This window comes from Salvia hispanica, chromosome 3 (assembly GCF_029641045.1).
Source record: "Salvia hispanica isolate PSC_SH4W2 chromosome 3, Shi_PSC_v1, whole genome shotgun sequence".
Lineage (NCBI taxonomy): Eukaryota > Viridiplantae > Streptophyta > Magnoliopsida > Lamiales > Lamiaceae > Salvia > Salvia hispanica.
In genome coordinates this window covers 21,534,411-21,547,427 of record NC_142694.1, presented here as the reverse complement: position 1 = coordinate 21,547,427, position 13,017 = coordinate 21,534,411, and the positions used below count along the sequence as shown (strand labels likewise).

Sequence of the window (13,017 nt, the reverse complement as noted above, 5' to 3'; positions counted from 1 at the left end):
AGGCGCAGAGGGGTAAAAATGTAATTTCCTCATTTAATTTCTGAATATTACTCTAAACGCGCGATTCACGCTTTCATTCTGTTTGAACTCAATTCTCTCACCTTCATCTTCATCTTCATCTTCACAATTAACAGATCGATTCTCTCATCTTCATCTTCCATATTTCTCGCCTATTTTATTTCAACATCTCCAGATTTTCTTCGATTTGTTCATTATTCCGTAGTCTCCGGATTTTGTTTCCATATTTCTCGCATAATTGTGATCAGGAAGATGTTTTGAATTTTGCGTTCTTATTTTCATTGATTACCTCTTCAATTGTTGTGAAAATTTGCTTCGATGGAATCTGTAGCAAATAACGAAGGTAACAATCATTATTGATTGTGTTCATATTCATGTATTGAATTTGATTTTAGATTAATATTAGTTGTCCATTGGTTTATGTTTCTGATGTACTGAAATTCTTATTTGATTATATTATGTATTGTCGATTATGTGTTAAAATGATACTTTTGGCTTATAAATATAAGGTTTACTGCATAACATGATAGTTTTGTCGGATAAAATGATACTATGATAAAATGATACTTTGGGCTGATAAAATGATAGTCATAGCTGATAAAATGATACTTTTCAGACGTGTCATAGCTGATAAAATGATAGTCCTAGGTGATAAAATGATACTTTTGGCTGATAAAATGATAGTCATAGCTGATAAAATGATACTTTTGGCTAATAAAATGATACTTTTCAGGCGTGTCATAGCTGATAAAATGATAGTCATAGGTGATAAAATGATACTTTTGGCTGATAAAATGATAGTCATAGCTGATAAAATGATAGTCATAGTAGTTGATAAAATGATACTTCTTACTAATAAAATGATACTTTTGGCTGATAACATGATACTTTTTGGCTGATAAAATGAGCAACCTTGGAACAGAGTTTCTACAACGGTTTACATCTACAAGGAAACTTCTATGACAAACTATCTTTGAAGAGGGCTTCCAAAATAATTTCAATTGAACAATACAGAAGAGTTTTCTTCACATTGCACAGACCTACAAATGAAAAGTCTAATCTAGTTCAAATAATGTTTAAAGCCTACATAAGTAAATGTCTACCAACAGAATCTATGCTGAAGTATGGTAATTAAAACAAGCGCTGAGTTTCAGTTAGAGATCCTATCATGCTCGCGCTTGGCTTCACCATCTACGCACTTCATGCCTGTTGGGCGGCATCTTCCTGGGCGCCATTAACAGCAGGCGCTAGCTGTTCACTGTCAGCGACACAGCGACAACAGCTTCTGTTTTCTTCCGCTTTGTGGCGGACTTCTTTCTCGTTAGAGCCGCAGGACTCTTCGAAGGCTGCGGAAGCAATAAGCACCAAAATATTCAGGAAGCAGAAAAATCTAGAAAGAAGAATTCAACATCACGAATGTTCTTACCTAATAAACAAAAGATTTCAGTGTGTTAAACAATTTACGTAATTATATAAAGTCAAAGTATTCACAAATTATCATTTTATCATTTTCAGAAACTATCATTTTATGCACCCAAAGTATCATTTTATCAAGCAAAAACACAATTTCTACATTTAAACAGATCATCCAAATACATAGCAACACACACACACACAACAACACACACAAACACAACAGCAGTAGCCTCAGGACACACACACACACAAACATAAAGTATCATATTATCCCATGAAACCATCATTTTATCCCATGAAACTATCATTTTATCTTCTGAAACTATCATTTTATCAAGGGCAATTATCATTTTATCAACTATCATTTTATAATCTGAAACTATCATTTTATCCCATGAAACTATCATTTTATCCCATGAAACTATCATTTTATCTTCTGAAACTATCATTTTATTAAGGGCAATTATTATTTTATCTTCTGAAACTATCATTTTCTAAATTTCAATGACTTCAAAAAAGCAGAGAGGGCATAACTTGTCACTTAAATAGAACAAAACACTAGTCACAAAGTATCATTTTATCATTTTCAGAAACTATCATTTTATGCACCCAAAGTATCATTTTATCAAGCAAAAGCACAATTTCTACATTTAAACAGATCATCCAAACACATAGCAACACACACACACAGCAAAACACACATAAACAAAACAAAATACACACACAAACACAGAAAAACACACGCCAACAGCACACACAGCAAAATGTAAATCTAAATATATAGATTGTTCTCAATATTGTTATGCATGAATGATATTGTATAAATATAAGAAATATCTACACTAAAAAACTACAGAATCTAAAAAAATCGAGAAAATCTCCAGCAAAATGATAAATCGAGCAAAATCAAAAGTGAAATAAGTAATAAACTTCATCCAACCTTTCTTCGATGATGCTTGATCGTTTTCCTTCGACATTTTCCAGAATCTGATGATTTTTCCTTCGATTCGAAGGCTTTGAAACGTGATTCAGAGGGTTTGATTGTGAGAGAAATTGATGCAGGGTTTGAGTGTGAGAGAAATTGAATGGAGCGTTTGAGTCAAGTTTTCTTCTTTCCCACCAAATTTTAAAATGAAATGACAATTTTGCCCTTAATATATCCGAAAATGATAGTTTTATTTGATAAAATGATAGTGTTGTTAGATTAAATCTAGACCACATATTTTAAAAATGTGTGGTGGAGATTTAGTTATAGGGTTATCACACAAATTGGGGTTATCATTATAACGCACCCTATATATGACCACAGGTGTACCGAACCCACCTTCGGCAGAATCCGACTAATCCTGCTCGACCGAGTTTGCGGATTAAGACCGAAAGTCTCTCAGCGGATGGTGGGGTTTGAACCCGTGACCTCAAGGTCACCATAGCTCCGCGCTGCCAACTGCGCTACAACCCGTTGGTATATATTTATATTTAATTACATATTAAACTGCAATATGTTATGCATAAGAGGGGTCATATTCTAATACTTATAGTACCCTAATCCAAAATTAAAACCAAATTTATACTCTTAGATTTTAAAATGAGTGGATGAGATTAAATCTTACGAATCTCAATAAATAGTAGACAAAATATCAACAAAAGGGTAATATCGTCATTATGCTATCATATGATAATTTTCACGAATGTTTTTTTATATCAACATAGTGTATTACAAATATCAACAATATGACATAAGAATATCAACACTAGTACAAGAAAATATCAACACATATTTATTGAGATTTTTACATGGTTTTATTAAGATTTTTACATAGTTTTATTGAGATTTTTTGATGTATTTGTTGATAAAAATCTGGTTATCAACATTTACGAAAACTAAAATAAAAAATATCAAATTTCATCATCCGAACGTCGCCGGAACATATGCAATTGAGATCTCGTTGGAATCCTTATAAAATTATCTTTAATTTGATATATTTTTTGCGAAAAAATAATTTAAATCGAGAGAGTTACGTAAATTTATAGTTTTAAGATGATTTTAATGATAGAGAATTGGCATTAATACCCTATAATTTTATTTATTAATTTTTTTAGTTAAAAATATAATCCATGTGACGTTATTTCAACCACTAGATCTTCTAATCTAGTGGCTAAGATTTAGTCTTAGTTTGAGATTGCTAATTAGTTAGCAATTTGATCACTCCCCCGCATAAGAGTATATATTCAATTTTATTTATTATTAGTAAAATTTAGTTATATTTAATTTTTAAGTATTTAATAGATTTTATCATTAACCAAGGTTCAATATTAAATATGTATTCAATATGTATCCACCATTCATTAAATTTAATTATATTTTATGTACTCCATATATTTAATTATACTTATCTTCTTTATTTAAATTTTAATCATATTTTAGTGAAATTTAGTAAAAAAATTTGATTTGTTCCACTTGTATTAAATCACGAAGTTTTAATTTTTCTCAATTATCCAATTAATACACAAAATATAGTCTGTTAGTGATGTTCAAAATGACATGTTGTATTTTTCTTTAATTCCTTTATTTTCTTATGTCATTTCTTATTTTACTGAAATATTGTCATTTTTAACCTCATCAAAAGATGTCAATTTGTGCATGAATATGATACAATTGAAAAAAATTAAAACTTTGTAATGTAATACTTTCTCCATCCTAGAAGAATCTTGACACGAGTTTTAATGCACAATTGGTACAGTAAAAGAAGAGTAGAAAAAAAAATAAAGTATTATTAGTGGAGGTGACTCTCACTTTTTAGAGAGATAATAAAAATTTTCAAATTTAAAAAATACATATTCTTGTGAAACGGATTAAAAAGAAAGAAATGCAAATATTCTTATAAATAAAAGGAGTATTCCAATTTTACTTATTTTCTGTACATTACTATAATCATACACTTATAATGAGAGAGACTACATTTTTTTTTTCTGATACACAAAGAATAAACATGTGAACAAATAATCAATCCTATAATATTATAATAATAATTAAATTTATAATATATATAAATGCAGTAAAAATTTTATTTGAATTCATTCATCACATATAACTCACTTAAAAATTGGAGAATATTTTTGTGTAAAAAAGATTACAAAAACAGTACTAGTACGGATTACAGAAGTTCAATCTATCGACGTGTAATATTTTTAAATTTGTTAAAGTATCACGATTAATACTTTGAAACCAAATTTCTCTTCACTCTAAAAACAATTTACTACTTATTAAAGGGTAGTAGAATAATCAATCTTCAAAATTACCCAAATACATTCTGCAAAATTCCATCTCTTATCTCTCATTCAAGTCTGTATAGATATATAGGGGCGTTGAATTCTCAATTTCACGGATTGTTTAACGAATTGGCTGCACGAGGAGTGTTTTTGATGATTATCAAACCTCAGCCGACGGAATGAACCGGAAATTCTCCACGGCGAATAGCTCAAACGACGGCGTTTCCGATTCCTCGTCGCGCGATTTTAGGTTTTCGGGGCTGGAGTCCAGTCGCCGCCATTGGTCTGATCCATGTAGCCTGAATTCGTCTCAAGGGTCGAGGCGATTCTCGCTATTGAAGGATCGGGATGGGGGTTTTAGGAATTCGAAGACAGTGAAGGTGATTGATGTCGATTCGGAGCCTTATGCTTCGTGCTCGACACAAGGTACGCAGGGAATTGAGGTTTTTGAATTTTCCGATGAGGTTTTCCAGAAACCGAAGAAGCTGAAGAAAGCCGATTTTGATCCTTTCGAGTATAATTCCTCGGAGGAGTTCGAGGGAATTGTGGCTCCGCCGCCGCGGAGGAAGGGTGGGGAGAGTGAGGTTTTTGATTTTTCGGAAGATGTTGGTTCCCAGAAATCGAAGAAGCTCAAGATAGCAAATTTTAATCCTTTCGATTATAATTCATCTGAGGAGTTGGAGGAAATTGTGGCTCTGCCGCAGAGAAAACGTAGGGAGATTGAGGCTTTTGATTTTTCAGAAGATGTGGATTTCCAGAAATCAAAGAAGCTCGAGAAAGCTGATTTTGATCCTTTCGATTATAATTCATCTGAGGAGTTGGAGGAAATTGTGGCTCTGCCGCAGAGAAAAGCTAGAGAGATTGAGGCTTTTGATTTTTCAGAAGAGGTGGATTTCCAGAAATCAAAGAAGCTCGAGAAAGCTGATTACGATCCTTATGAGTATAATTCATCAGAGGAGCTGGAGGGAATCGTGGCTATGCCGCAGAGAGAGGGCACAGACATTGGGGTTTTTGATTTTTCTGAAGATGTGGATTTATTGAAAGGTAATAAGTGCACGACTGTTGGTTCTGATGCATTTAGGCGAAGTTCATCACGGGATTTGGGGATTCCACAGTCGAGAAAACGAGGATGGAATGGGCTGAGCCGCGTGAGTCTTGCTGCAGTTTCTATGAAATCACAGAAGGACCGGGGAAAAAATTGGGGTTTAGAGAAGAAAAAGAAGAAAAAGAAGGAACCATGTGAGTTGGACCCATGTTTTATAGAGCTTACTGATACATCCATGGAGATTCAAGAGTTCGCAGAGACAACTGAGCATAATGAGGTGAACTCTGTATTACATGGGTTAAGGAAGGGACAAGTAGTAAAGATTCGGAGGGAAAGTCTTCTATCATTGTTATCAATCTGCGGAACATTGCAAAAGAGGCGGCTTTTGTGGGCTCATGGGTATTTAATTTTTGATCTTCTAATTTTGGTCATTGTTGTCTTTACAAAGATACATGCATAGTAGTACATACTTTTAACTTTTCTCTTGACCTATTGTATGATTTGTTAGTTGGGGATTATTATGTGTTATGTGTCATACTGTCATTCTGGTACACAAAATGTGTGGAGGGAGAATATGCATTTCACGATCCATTTTAATATTTCTGATTTTCTATGGTGATGCCAGCAATTTCTCTGAGAATTCAGGAACTCCAATTGATTTGACAACTATGCATGTGGATATCATCTGTAAAAGTTTCTACTTTTGCATCTTAGTTTTTTTGCCACTTATTTTTCCTATAAAATGAAAATATAACTGACCAATGTATTTTTCCTCTAAAACATATTTCTGAATGGAACTCCTTAGATGGAAATTATGTTTACTCTTCCCTTGTAAATTGATATATCTTACATGGATAATGGAGATGTAGCAGACATTTCTTTTTTGTGCTAGACTGATGACTGAATGAGACAATGAACTTCTGGTGAATCTATTGAATGTTTTCTACTGCATGTGATGGTATTCCTTTCTGTACATGAGCTTACATAGTAATAAAATGCCCCCACACATGTTGTCAGAAGGTTTTATGTTTCTTGAACAAGGAACAAAAGCATGCATATTTGTAATTTTAGTTGAGAATAATAGGCTGAATTGCTTGACAACAATACGATACTTGTAAAACTAAGTGCTAGTCTGTTGCATACCCAGTTAGAGTGCTTAATATTTTCTCCTGTTTGAAGTTAATTGGTGATTTTAATCTATAGTTGTTTCTTCAATCTGTAACTGGTGACTCTTGTGTAGGATGGCCAGAAAAATAATTGATGCTATTCTTGGAATCAGTGTTGATGATACACCAAGCAACCTTGCTGCTGCTGCTCTATTTTACCTTTTGACTAGTGATGTGAGTGGTCTCAATTATGCATTATGTTCTGATATCATATTGCATGCTCTTCAGCCCCCTCATAAATGCCATTTTTGAATTATCCTTGTTTCAGGGTCAAGATGAACATCTTTTGTATTCACCAAGTAGCGTTCGCTTTTTGATAAAATTGTTGAAACCACTTTCACCTGCTGCTTCCAAGGAAAAGTCGCAGCCTATTGGGAGCAAGCTCCTAGGCCTGTGCAAGAATGCTGGTTACTCACAAATTTCAACCAAGGAAACAGATTCCACCTCTACGGAGATTATGCTCATGGTTCGGGATATCCTTGTTGATCGCAAGGAAATCCAGCCAGTAGCTAATATTGATGAAGAAAAGCAAGAGCCTGAGCTGAACCCTAAATGGATTAGTTTGCTTACAATTGAAAAAGCCTGCTCGTCCAGTATTACTATTGAAGGTTTTGAAGGTTAGCTCTTTTTATATATTTACTTGTTATCATTTTGCTCCTAATGGGATGTGGAGATTTGTTGGCTGTTAGTTTTGAAGATGATATCTGTTTCAGAGATCTTTGCTGTAACGTTTGATAATTGTGTAGTATTCATCCCTCAGATATAATTCCATATTGTCACTATCCTATTTTGTGTTTCTCATGCCTCCTTCGATCTTCTACTATATTTGTTATTTGTCTGATTTATTTGAAACCTCATTTGTTGGAGCCGTGCATCAGTGAACTCCCTTATTACACTTCATGTTCTTTAGTTAAAAAAATACTGTTACCTTTTGCTTGGTTGAATCTTAGAAATAAATCCTTTGCTCAACCAACTAAATAAGTCTTTTTGAGCAATAGTCTAACACTTATCTATTATATTTTTGATATTAATGGTTTTGTAATGCTTTATTATTGTTATCCTGATATTTTGTTTACTCATTTGATTCTTTCATCTGTTTTTTTTGCATTCTTTGTTCTCAGACACTTCTAGAACTTTACAGAGACATAGGAGCAACTTCAAGAAGAAACTCAGAGAGCTTGGGGGGCTTGATGCAGTGTTTGAAGTGGCAAGGAAATGCCACTCTGTGATGGAGGTGTGAGCCTGTATGTCCTTCTTTGTTTGATTTTATAACCTTAAGCATGTGTTTGTGTTCAGATGTCGTTTACCGTTCTAGGATTGAACAGTAAGTTTCCACTCTGAGAAAATGACCGTGGTAACAAGAATGAAGATTAGTGGAGAATCTGTACTTCACAATTGACTGTTACTATTGATTTGTTGACCTATGCCATATTTGAGCTTAAAGTTCTTCTATGGCCTGTTATGTATATTATTCTTTTTGGGTGTGTTAGTCTAATACATAAGAACCAGTTTGCCCTAGGATGTGCATTTTCTCTTTGTTTTGGATGGATATTGTGGCGGTGGAATCTATTCTAATCGTATCCTTAATTATTCTAACTTGTTATATCTTCTTTACATTCTTCTAGTATGCTATATAGTATATACCATATGATAAATATTGCTCCGTGCTCTTTTGCTCTTCTATTAAGGTTATTTATTTCTGATGCTTATTACTTGTGCAGGAATGGTTAGAAAGAAGTCCATCTTTTGCCCTGGAACCTAAAAATATTTCTGGGCTAGAAAGTTTAGTACTTCTTGTGAAATGTCTAAAAATCATGGAAAATGCTACATTCCTCAGCAATGATAATCAGGTATCAGGTTCCATACCTCTCCTTGTGTTGTACTTCAAGCCTTCTATTTTTGTTTCAACGTTTTAAGTAAATTGATGTTGTGGTTCCCCCCTGCTATATTGTCTGAACACCCATACCTAAAATGGATTGTGCATTTCACTTTTCAGTGCCATTTGCTTGGGATGAAAGGAAGCTTTGGTGGCCAACAAGCTCCACGGTCTTTCACAAAGCTCATTCTGAGTGTCATTAAAATTCTCTCAGGTACTTTGTGCTGGTTAGGGTGGCCCTGAAATATTCATTTTGGTACTTCCATTTCGATTTGGGTGACATGTGATACAGTTTCTTTTCATTATCTGGTTCTTATTTTGACCCTAAAACCCATGTTAATGAAGCATTGATGTACAACTAAGACTTCTTTCTGTCATCTGATAGTTATTTAATTTCTGTGTGCCTGTATAGGTGTCTCCCTGCTCCGAAGTTTTATTTCTTATGGAAGCAATCACTCAGGAGGCCATAGTACCATGGAACGGGCTTCTTATGAAAGCTTTGATCAGTGTGATCCACACATGATATCTGGTGAGCCAAGGTCTACTTACTCGAGTGTGGAATCCACTCAGACGTCCTCACAAAAATGGAGAGTTGAATCTTCTCAAGCAGGATCACGTAATGGAACATCTCGTAGTTTAAAGTATGCAACACATGTAAGCAGAGATGATTTGGGAGTGGAATCTGGTACTCGAAACAGAAAGACAAGATTTTCTAACTCTGGAATTACAGAGGATAGTCCAGATCCTTTTGCATTTCATAATGATGATTCTGAACCCTCAAGGTGGGAATCACGATCTGGAAGTATGAATAAATCTTTGTCTCGAGATGGTAGGGCAACTTTGATTGGATCTACAGATACAAGTGATTTTGTATCAGTAACCCAACAAGAATCAAACAATGTGGAATATCGTCATTCCCAGGAGACCTCTTGTTCTCCGATTGGTGATGAAGATAAGTCCAACCTCTTGGCAGAATGTCTTCTCACTGCTATTAAGGTATTTGAATATTGTTGAAGTAGTGAATTTTTCTTTCTTCAGTTTCTGGTGACATGGTCTGATGTATATAGCCATTCCACTTTAGATGATATTGATATACTCTTCTCCCTGCATCAAACATATCATAGCAGTTGTGTGATGCATTATCATCATTTTTCAGGTTCTAATGAACTTATCCAATGACAACCCTGAGGGCTGTCGGCAAATTGCACGCTGTGGGGGTTTAGAAATATTGGCTTCTCTGATTGCTGGTCATTTTCCAGCATTCAGCCTTCCTTTGCCACGCTCAAGTCATGCAAGGAATGGCAGTTTTCCATCTAAATCAAACCTCACAATCTACCATTGCACCAATACACCTCTCACCGATCAAGAGCTAGATTTTCTTATCGCCATTTTGGGGTTGCTTGTGAATTTGGTGGAGAAGGATGGTGGTAACAGGTATATTTTTTCACTTACACCAGTTTTCTTTCTTATAGATAAATGTTGCATATCTTTACAAACTTTAGGCAACACTATTTTTGTGATTTCTTGTCCTTGTCTTTGGATCCTATTTTACCTCGTACACATTGGAAATGAGAAAACCTACGATCATTCTGTTCCATTGCATTGCAGATCTCAGCTTGCCGCAGCTAGTGTTTCACTACCTAGCCTTGTAGGTCTGGACTTGAAGAAACAAAGTAATATAATTCCGATTCTGTGCTCAATCTTTTTGGCTAATCAAGGCACTGAGGAGGCTGCCGGAGAGGAAAAATGTTTGTCCTGGGTGAGAGATTTGCTCTACATCTTTCAAGTTCACCTAATCCACTGTTTGAAACTTTTGATATGATATTTATGGTTCTATGGAAAGGTGGAAGTAGGATTCATGTAAACATATGATATGATTGGACATAATTATTCAGAATTCATATTAATGAGTTGGTTTATTCCATTTTTATGATTTCACTAGTCTACATCTCTAGATGGGAAGCATGTTATACACTTTCAAGATTTACTTACCTTCATTCTGGGTATATGGTGTGTAGACTCTGTACTCAGTTTAACCTCTTATGAGAGAGATGCCCATGAGATTTTATATTAAAGGTTCATGTTTAGTCATCATTCACATGTATAAATTATTGAATTGGTGCATAATGCATTTCCTTTTCTTGCTTTTGATGCAGGAGGATGAAGAATCCATATTACAAGGAGAGAAGGAAGCTGAGAAAATGATTGTAGAAGCTTACGCAGCTCTTCTTCTGGCTTTTCTTTCGATGGAAAGGTAGATATACTCTTGTGGCCCGTATATTTTCTATAACATCATAAACTGTTTCCTCACGAATTATTATGTTATGCATTACCAGCAAGAAAGTACGGAATACCATTGCAGAACGCCTTTCCAGTGGCAACTTGAAAGTTCTTGTTCCAGTGTTGGAGAGATTTGTGGTATGCATTTCTTTCATGAAACCTTCACAAAGTTGATTCAGGCATGGCATATGCAAATGTTAGTGAATCATGGCACATGCAGTCTTCTATTCTATTCAGTTACCAAAAACGAGCTTTACTGAAGCATTGGTAGGCCAGTGTGTCAATCTTTCTAATTAGCTATGCTAGTTTCCTATTGGACGAGCCTTGCCTTGCCTTAATGGGATACACCACCATTACAATTCATCTAGTTATTAAAGAGAGAGGGGTTTATGGGATTTTCTAATAGGTTTCACGCTACACTCACGTTTCAGTTTTCACCTCATAAATATACACATGATTCGTATTGACAAATTGAAACAACATAGGGAAACCAGGGAGGTATAACTGACTTGAAGCAGTGAGTAGCTTAGCTCTTGCACGAACACAAAGTTTAACTATGAATCTAATGATCGATTTGTTCCATTTAGTAGCACATTGCCCTTGAAGCAGGTCTAGATTGCATCCATTGATGAACTCTTCCGATTTCTGCAGGAATTCCATCTGACGCTTAATGTGATCTCGCCAGAGACACATTCTACTATTCTAAAAGTAATAGAATCATGTAAGATGCCGTGAATGAGCAAATTATACGCACATGAAGAACCAAGAGCAGCAATCATATGGATCATTCACCACAGGTATGATTATCGAGCTGAGCACTCCCAAGTTCGAGCGTGATAGTAATACCCAAGTAACTTTAACTTGCTCTTCAGTTTGTAAAAAAGTTTTGGTCCTTTTTTGTTGTTGAAACGAATTGATAATCGATATTGAATCATAGTTTGTAGTGTAAATTGTTGTGTTTTTCTTCGTTATAAACCACAATGTAAGACCGTCTTACTGGGTTAGAAGTTGTAAGGCAGGTCAATATTTAGATCCAAATACATATTTAGTGGCATATTTGTAATTCCTTAGTGTTTGAGTTATGTAGTCTACTGATTTGATATAGTTTGACTATCTAGGGTATGTTTGGTTGGCTTGAAAAGGCGTGGAAAGCAACTTTGTTATAGGCTATCTTTGTTATAAGCCCATCTTTCACGTTGACCCGGTATTATAGAATGTGTTTAGTTAGCTAACACAGGAGACCGTACAACTCTTCCCCACTCGGCTATTTGTTGTTGCTTGAAAATAATTACTATTCCACCTTCTACCCCTCGGCTCCCCATCCACTTAGAAGCCCGAAACCCTGTGCGTCAATGAACCTCCTCCATTGTTGTCTCTCCCTCGATTCACTAAGGCAGTTGCCCAGACACCCGCAGCACCAAACCTCGTCAATCTCCCAAAAGAGCTCCACTGGAATATCCTTCCACTTTGTTATCCTCATACAACCACCACTCAAGCTAGCAACGCTGAAAACCATCAAGTTCTCCAAAAAAGAACAATCCCCGAACTAATTTGTATTAGAAAATCAAAAGGGGAATTGGGGTGAGTGTGTGTGCGGAGAAAAATAAAGCAAACTTTACCTTTGAAACTAGAAATGCAGAATGATGTTTGGGAAACTAAGGTTGTGCCATGTAAAAGCTTTTAAGGCTGAGCTCTTTAAATTTTTAAGAAAGCTAGCTAGGGATGAAGAGTAATAGTATAAGGAAGACACAGTGAGTGATTATTGTGAGAATACATTTGGCAATGAATTTTTAAGTGGGGTTAAAAACGTCATTCGCCATTACTATGGCTGTCAGCGCACTAAGGCTGCCATTGCGTATAAATCTGTTTGATTGGGTTTCTAAGTACAATTGTTCAATCTTTTTGTTTGATTGAATTTGTGATGTGAACCTTTGCACATGACAATG

At 35.2% G+C, this 13,017-nt stretch overlaps 1 protein-coding gene across 1 annotated transcript; it reads left to right on the top strand.

Annotated features, from left to right (window-relative positions):
- The first annotated feature begins 4,697 nt into the window (after positions 1-4,697).
- On the top strand, positions 4,698-12,141 carry LOC125213669 (wings apart-like protein 2). The gene is made up of 12 exons (XM_048114330.2): positions 4,698-6,148; positions 6,990-7,089; positions 7,184-7,532; positions 8,037-8,149; positions 8,637-8,765; positions 8,912-9,005; positions 9,204-9,787; positions 9,948-10,225; positions 10,400-10,550; positions 10,948-11,045; positions 11,128-11,209; positions 11,723-12,141. The coding sequence occupies exons 1-12, from the start codon at positions 4,884-4,886 to the stop codon at positions 11,804-11,806; spliced, it is 3,327 nt and encodes a 1,108-aa protein (XP_047970287.1). The 5' UTR covers positions 4,698-4,883; the 3' UTR covers positions 11,807-12,141.
- Positions 12,142-13,017: the final 876 nt, after the last annotated feature.